Here is a 7,936-nt window from a genome sequence, read left to right on the forward strand (position 1 = left end):
TAATAATCAACTAATTGATTACTTTTAAATACATTTGCCTATGTCTTTTTGAGATCCTAAGCTAAACTGAAAATAGCTTTAAATGTTATACAGAGAAAGCCGTAACTCATTGGAAGGAAACATCTATCTTTAGTATTTTCTTTCTCATTCCCTGTTACAGTAACATACCAGAACTCAAATGGCCTCAAAAATAAGTATGCTAGTTAGACACAGACCCAGTGCTTTCAAAGTTGGCCTATCCATTGCCCCCATGTTATTAATCAACCCAAGCTTTAGTTGATTAACCTACCAATTGAACTGATCAACACTTTACATGAAAATGTTGCTTTCTCAATGAAACCTTTCTATAGTCTGTTAATTACTTTGTGCAACACCAAAGCCCATTTCTGCAGGGAGGTCATAATTTCATTTGGTTTATTAGACAAAAATATACGATTTAGACAAGTTTTTGCTGTGGCACTATTTACAATTTGAAGTCACTTTATATACAGAAAAAAATAACACAAACACGTGAGAAATCTTTACCAAAACAATGATCCAATCATGGTTAGAATTACACATTCTGAAAATGGAACAACAGAAAAGGGGAGAATCCTATTTAAGGACTTCTTTTAAAAAAAGAAAACGGATTGGTACCACCTTATTGCAAAAAGAGACTGATGGGAGTCATTTAGATAATTTCCACTTTTTTGTTTTGTCCTTTAGACCAGTCTGTGAAATTTTCTTTTCCACCAAAAACACCCCCCACTTAATCAAGCAGAAGGGAGAGTTGTTAAAATTCACGATGTTCCCTCTTGCTGAGTCAAAGAGCTGTTGGGAAGAAAAGACAGAACCATCTATCAGTGAAAGCCCAGCTACGCTCGCCCATCTGCATTAGGGAACAGACTAGGAATAATTTTTTTTTTAAAAAAAAACCCACACACACAATAGAAATGCAACCAGACATTGTGTGTGTGGAGGGGAAAGATTCCTTAAAAAACAAAAACAAAACACCACCACCACCAAACTTCCAGGCTAAAGCATACAGTTTGTAAGTTTATGCTACTCTGAAAAGCTTTACAGAATTGCTTGATTGTTGCTTTGATTTATGATAATGAGGGTGTGCTTGGATTAGTCTGTATTATCCAAGCACTTTCTTTCCTTTAAGTAAATTTCAGTGAACAAGAACTCACTTGTCCCGGACAGGCTGAAAGGGGGATTTTAACTGCTGAGGCGGAGAGTCGGTCCTTGGTACGTTTTCTCTTTCTGTGGGAAAAACAAGGGGGGGGGGAGGAAATATCTTAGCAAAGTTCACCTATGTGGATACACATGCAGAGCAAAACATGTAAACACACAGAGAACCTCTCTGCCATCTTAGCAAGCTTTGTGTACTCAGAACTAGTATGACTGAGCTGTGAACCGGGAAGTTCCCTGTTCAAATCTCACCTCAGCTAAGAACATTCAAAGTGGCCTTAGGCAAGCCATGCTCTCTCAGTCTCAGAAACATGGAGATTATACTACTGGCCTACTTTACAGGATCATTGTAAAGATTATGAAGAGAATGCATGTGACATAGTTTGGACACTCTAAATGCACTGCATAAATGGTAAGGATCATTTTTTACTGATGCTGATTGATTGATTGATTGATTGATTGATTGATTGATATACCATCACCAGTGGAGTGATAATTGATATACCACAGCACTTAGTGGAGTAACAGAAGGAAGATAGACAGGCCCAGGAACTGAGGAACTATGACTGGTCCCTTTCCCCACTCCTCAAGGTTGCTTACTATGTTTATGCCACTCTCAGTTTTCAGAAGTCAAAGACTCAAATTTTATAATGAAACAGCAAAAATGATCACAGAACAAACATGATCACAGAACAGGCTCAGGGTATCAACTGGAGGAATTACAGTAGAGGCTGGGGTGGGAAAACAACCGTCATACCCCCCCCCCACACACACACATTAAAAAGAGCAGTAAAGGGTGCTCTATGAATTTTCAGAAGCCATACTATAGCCAAGCAGCTCTGGCTTTATTCATGGTCCCACCAAAGTTTTTTGCCAGTTAAAAAGTGCCCAACATTACTACCTAATTTGCTCAAGGCTGCCTTTCTAAGGGCTCTTGCTAGAAAGTAAGTCCCACTGAAGCAAATCAGTGGGGTTTACCTCCAAGAAATCTACAAATATACAGCCTTCCAGCAGATCTGAACATTACCTATGTGTTTGGGGCTGGTCCTCTCTGAAGGCTTTTCAGTGCTGAGGGCTGTTAACACGGAGGATTGCTGCTGGGCCTGAAGATGGTGGTTATGATGGGCAGCATGGTGGTGATTAACTCCCAAAAAGGACCTCACGTTTAACAAGGAACTCTGGGTAAGGAATGCCCCATTTGTCCAGTTGTGAAATTTGCCAATCTGACAGGTGTAAAGTCCATGGCTGGGGAGAAAAGCCGGGTGCTGGAGCTGGGGTGAAGTGTGGTTCACTTGGGCAGGAGGGGAGGGAGGAGTTGGCTTGTTGAGTGTCCCATCAGGGCTGGTTGCAGTCTCTGCCAAGGACCAGATTTTGGGCTTGTTGTGAGGTGGGCCTTGGAGGTTGTTTTGCCTGCTAGGGCTCAGGATTCGGGTGGGGTTGTCTGAGGCGTCCTTCACAAGGGACAGGGCCTCTTTGGGCTTAAGTCCTTCAGGGCCTGAGAGTGGCAAGGTCTTCTCTTTCTCCAAATGCTCTTCTTCACTGCTTTGCCTCAGGAGCTCGACTTTCTCCTCCTCCTCCTCGTTGCTCTGCTCTCCATCATTCTCATCAATTTTGTCTATGTCAATGCTCTCCAGGTCAATCTCTTCATCATCTTCATTTTTCTCAGGATCCCCCTCATTGTCACTCCCAAAGAGGTTGCCATCCTCTTGATCCTTGCTCCTTGATCCCCATGTGACTTTGTTCTCCTTCTTGAGCCTCCTCCTGGCGTTGGCGAACCAGGTGGAGACCTGTGTGAGGGTCATCTTGGTGATGATGGCCAGCATGATCTTCTCGCCTTTGGTTGGGTAGGGGTTCTTGCGGTGCTCATTCAGCCAGGCCTTTAAGGTGCTGGTGCTCTCGCGGGTTGCATTCTTGGGCCTCCCTGGGTCCCCATATTGGAATTGCCCATAAGGATAATAACCAGGTGTGGTGTGAGCAGCAAAGGTAGCTGGATGGACTCCTGGGTTGTCCTTCAGTTCATACTGGGAGCCCTAAAACACATTCACATAGGCAGAAAAGTAGAGAGAATAAGGAAGCTGATCAACTGCTAACTTTCCACAAGCTCTGCTTTTCTATTTTTATCAGCCACTTTCCCAAATGATTTTCCCTTTAGAGAGAGAGGAGGAGGATAAAGAGATCACTTTGTGTCAACCTTTTTAAAAAAATGCCCCCACTCCCTCATCAAATCCTATCCAGGCTTATTTTCCAAATCCACATCCAAGAGGCGATATTTATTGTGCTGTTAAAAATAAGAAGGTATCCTGAAAGGAGCGCTGACCCACATCAAGAAGGATAATATCCATGCATCACAGGCTGCTGGGGCAAGTCTGGTGCAACAGAGAGCAGGGCATATTCCTGCTCAGCCCCAGCAGCATTTTAAAGAGTGGCTCACAAAAGAGAAGCAATGGAGAGGAGAGAGGAATTGCACTGAACCAAACAAGTGCATTCCCCCCTGTCTTTTGCTCTTCCACACACATCCAAATGCAAGGCACAGATCAAGCCAACCAGAGTTAAGCACATTGAAGTCCCACTGGTTTCAATGGGAAAGAGTTAACCACATACTTAATTCCCTCCCATTGGAATCAACGAGGCTTTGAAAGGCCAAACTTTCACTGGATTTTGCCGACACATTTCAGCCCCATCTCCGGCACTTCACTGGTGGTGGTGAGGAAGAGATCTTTTATTTAAACATAGCCAAGTGGCCAGTCTGTTTGGATATATGTATTCCTTGCTTCATCTCCTCAATAATCCTTTCATCCACAGACAACAAAACACGTTCCCCCCACTTTTTGCATGCCTTTGGCGGAGGTGATTTATTTTCAATCAATATACTTTTTATCATCAGCAGTAAAATACACTGAAGTCAAATTAGCCCATCAGGTGTTTTGGTAAATAACATTTTATCTTTCTTACAACCTCATTAGGCCTCATTATTACTGCAAATTGTGTGTGTGCATGCACGCGCACGCACACACAGATTTTATGACTTGGTTTCTCAAAACACCTCCTCAGATTTTGGGCCATACTATTTAGAAACTGCTGATGAAGCAAGTACAGGAAACTGATTGAGAGATTTTTTTTTAATGCTATTAAATCAATGTTCTACTTTTTCTCCTATTTCAGTCCAGTTATTAAAAGCTTATCTACTTCAGGAGTGACTTTAATTTTTACTGTAGCAGAATGACATGCAAGTCTTTTAAACACACACACATGCTTTTGAGTTTTCTTAGGAAAGCATGGAATCCTTTTGTAAAGAAACAGATTTCTTTTGGACAGGCTCTTGAGAGAAAATGTAAATACCATCTGGAAAAAATATACCAGCTGGAAAAGGCAAAATGTAATTTTTAATGATAACTCTAACAGGGTGTGCTTATTATACTCCCTCTATCTCACTGAGCAATTTTTGTTATTGTTGCCCAAATGATAAATTTTGTATTCCCCTATAGGGAATTCTTTTGAAGTAGCCACTTGAAAATCAGGACTGCTTCTACTCATCATTCACTGGCATGAAGTGAGTGAGAATGGTGGTCCCCTTTTCAGTTTTTATATTTTGTTCCATTCATTTGAAGTTGTCCTGGTTTATGATATTATTTTTTAAAATAATTTCAAATGATAATGCAATTGCTTTGTTCATTTTTTAAAAAAAATATAGAAAAGTATACCAATCAAATCCTTTAAAAAATAAATCTACTTTTTTCAAGTAGGTTTAAAATACTGACGAAAGGAGCAGTCCCATCTGGCAAGGAGAATATGTAATTTTAAAAAAAAGACGACTATAATAGAGTAAGCTTATTATACTGCTTTGATTTTGCCTTTTTGTTTATTACTCTTGCTGAAATGATAGCAACATTCCTCTTGGGAAGTCATTTGGAAATCGTTACTGTTCCTCCGTCAACATTGATAGTCCAAACAGCCATTTTCGTAAAAACAAACAAAAATAACCAAATCTGTTTAGACTACTCTAACGCGTACTCACAACAAAACAGTCTTAAAAATAACCTTCTACTCAATACATTTAAATAAAAATTCCACGTATCTCCATAGGTGTTAGATAATATACCTTCCCGAAAGTGTGTGTGCGTGGGGGGGGGATCCAAAGCATTTAACAATTGTGGTTCAATAGGAGAAAGCTCAGACGAGTAATATTTCCAGTCAAGTTTTGCTGTTGCGGGGAAATAAAAAGCATTTAACAAATATTCCCCAATCCTTTAGGAAAAGATCGGGGGGCTGGTTCCAGTTCCTGTTTTGTTGGATTGTTTAACTAGCGCTACTTAGTTGCTTCCTCGCCCCCGATCTTAACCGCGCGTTAATTGCTGCAAATTAATTAAAATGTTGGAACGTTCCAACGGCAAGAGGCTAGAAGGGGCCCGCGCGGCCGAGGTGAGGAATGGGAAAGAGGCAACCTGGAGCCAAACGCGCCCAGGGACTGAAGAAGGCGCACGGAGGCGAACTCAATCCAGTGCTCGGGGCCACTGGCGAAGCCTTTGCTTTTCTGGCTGGGTTTGTTTCAATAGAGTGGAGCGGGTGGGGGGCGGGGCGGGAGAGAGCAGCCCGATCTCGGTCCTACGGACACTCAGAAGACTCGCCAGGAAAGCCTGCGGTGGCGGGGGAGGGAAACGTAAGTTGTGTTTGGGACGGAGGAACCGAGCAGCCCTCGGAAGAGAAGGCCGAGGGGGTTTGCGCTGGAGAGAGCCAGCCAGGTTCTCCCCCCCCCCCCGGAGCTTGCTTGGATGAGTTTTGGCCCGCTCGACAGAGTTTTCGAAGCTCACCCCAGCCCGACGCTCGCCTACCCGCCTCCCGGGACACGGCAGCCCGCCCCCCTCCTCGCTCGCGCCTCCGAGGTCCGATCAGAGGCGAGAAGGCGCCGGGGCCAACTCACCATCTGGGAGAAGAGGCTCAGATCGGCGGTGTAGGGCAAGAAGGCGCTGTAGTTCGGCGTGCTGTACGGCCCAGCGGCGGCAGCGGCGGCATACATGCCCAGCACCGAGGTGACGGCGGCAGTCGAGCCGCTGCTCAGCTCCGCGCCTCCTGGACGGCCCGAGGCGGCGGCGGCGGCAGCAGCGGCGGCGGCGGCTGCCAGCACCCCAGGCCGATCGCTCCCGCCGTACACGGCCTGGCTGGCGCTGAGGTACTGCGGGTAGCCCAGCTGCGGGAAGGACATCCCGGGCGCCCAGGCGAGGAGGGACAGCACGCACCGCCGACGGGCAAGACGGAGCCAGAAGTCAGGCGGTGGCGGCGGCAGCAGCAGCAGCAGCAGGAGTAGTAGGAAGCTGGCAGGCAGGCGAGAGGGGGACTGAGCGGAGCCCAGGCTGGCTGGCTGGGCTCTCCTCTCTCTCTCTCTCTTTGACGCTAGGCAGGCTGCCGTGCGGAGAAGAAAACCCGTCTGGGTGATTCTCTTTTTAGTTCGGCTTGCTTGCTTTCTCTTTCTCTCCCTCCCTCCCTCTCCCTCTCTCAGACGGGTCTTGTAATCTGCATGAGGAGGAGGAGGAGGCGGCAGCGCGTGTGTATGGACTCGGTGGGGCGTCTTCGCTCAAATCTCGGCTCGTCTGTGCTCCTAAATCCCTTAGATGTGATCTGATCAACAATTGAGCTCCGACTGATGCGCCTGCCCTAAGGTCCTCGGCTGATCTTTCAGATACAATTTGAAGTTGATGCTTTGATTGGCACCCACTTGAGCGCCAAGCCCCGCCCACCCCACCCCATCCCCCCCCCCCGGCGAAGCACGTGGTTTAGCAATCCTGCCTGGGCCACTTTGCCTTGATGTGTGTGTGTGTGTGTGTGTGTGTGTGCGCGCAGCTGCTGTGCTGTGCAGTGTGTGTGTATTTAATGTTTAGCAATGGGCTACTTTCAGAAAAGCCCCCGCTGCTGTATGACAACCTGTCTACACGATTTTACAGCTGTCCAACATTGGGGTTTTGCTGTTTTGCAGCCTTGGTGTATCCCCTTCGAAAAAAAAAAAAATCAACGGATTGGTCTTTTTCCACCATTAACACGGACTCTTCGGTGCAGCCCAGCTCAGAGACAATTGAGAATGAGCCCAGTCAACAAGGGGACTTTATTATTATTATTATTATTTTGCAGGAAGGCAGTAGCATGGAACCTGTTATTTTCCCGAAGGTTTTTTTTTTTAAATCAAATTAAAGCAACACACAGAGAGAAAATACTCCTAGCAGTTCTTCCCAGAAATCCACATTTCGCTTCATTGGTGCCTTCTTCTGCCAGCTCAGACTGGACGTTAATTTAATTTAATTTATTTATTTTAAAACCCAAGAAAGTAGACATTTCCCTGTCCCCCAAATATTACGGATTGCGGTACCACAAAACTTTTAAAAGTCCTTTCGATTCTGCCACGAAAAAAGATGTAAGTGAACACACACATTATGCACTCTCTCTCTCTCTCTCTCTCTCTCTCTCTCTATATATATATATATACACACACACACACACAGACACACAGACACAAATATAGTGTCTATGTGTTTATATATATATGTGTGTGTGTGTGTTGTGTGTTTGTAAAACACACCTAATTCTTTTGTAATTTGGTTTGTTTTCCAGAAATACAGAGAAGGACGCCTACTTCATTTGTGATACTATGTGTCTGGGTGTGGGGGAATACAATTTAAATACTATTAAATTTTAAAACACACACATGTGAGTTGCCCCTTCGGTTCGCCGCTAGCAGCTGGGAATGGGCCCCTTTCTTCGTCTCAGTTGCCACTTG

General features: G+C 45.0%; 1 protein-coding gene across 1 annotated transcript; it reads right to left on the bottom strand.

The window, feature by feature from the left end:
* Positions 1 to 400: 400 nt before the first annotated feature.
* IRX1 (iroquois homeobox 1) lies at positions 401 to 6,912 on the bottom strand. The gene is made up of 4 exons (XM_053247762.1): positions 6,092 to 6,912; positions 2,201 to 3,203; positions 1,173 to 1,245; positions 401 to 810 (listed from the first exon to the last, which is right to left on the bottom strand). The coding sequence occupies exons 1-4, from the start codon at positions 6,371 to 6,373 to the stop codon at positions 780 to 782; spliced, it is 1,389 nt and encodes a 462-aa protein (XP_053103737.1). The 5' UTR covers positions 6,374 to 6,912; the 3' UTR covers positions 401 to 779.
* Positions 6,913 to 7,936: the final 1,024 nt, after the last annotated feature.

Source organism: Hemicordylus capensis, chromosome 4, assembly GCF_027244095.1.
Source record: "Hemicordylus capensis ecotype Gifberg chromosome 4, rHemCap1.1.pri, whole genome shotgun sequence".
Lineage (NCBI taxonomy): Eukaryota > Metazoa > Chordata > Lepidosauria > Squamata > Cordylidae > Hemicordylus > Hemicordylus capensis.

Excerpts from the sequence above, each read along its gene's own strand:
- IRX1 (XM_053247762.1), bottom strand. The coding sequence starts at position 6,373 with ATGTCCTTCCCGCAGCTGGGCTACCCGCAGTACCTCAGCGCCAGCCAG. Across the intron at positions 3,204-6,091 it reads TGAGCCTCTTCTCCCAGATG|GGCTCCCAGTATGAACTGAA; the intron begins GTGAGTTGGCCC and ends AATGTGTTTTAG. Across the intron at positions 811-1,172 it reads TTTCAGCCTGTCCGGGACAA|CTCTTTGACTCAGCAAGAGG; the intron begins GTGAGTTCTTGT and ends TCTTCCCAACAG.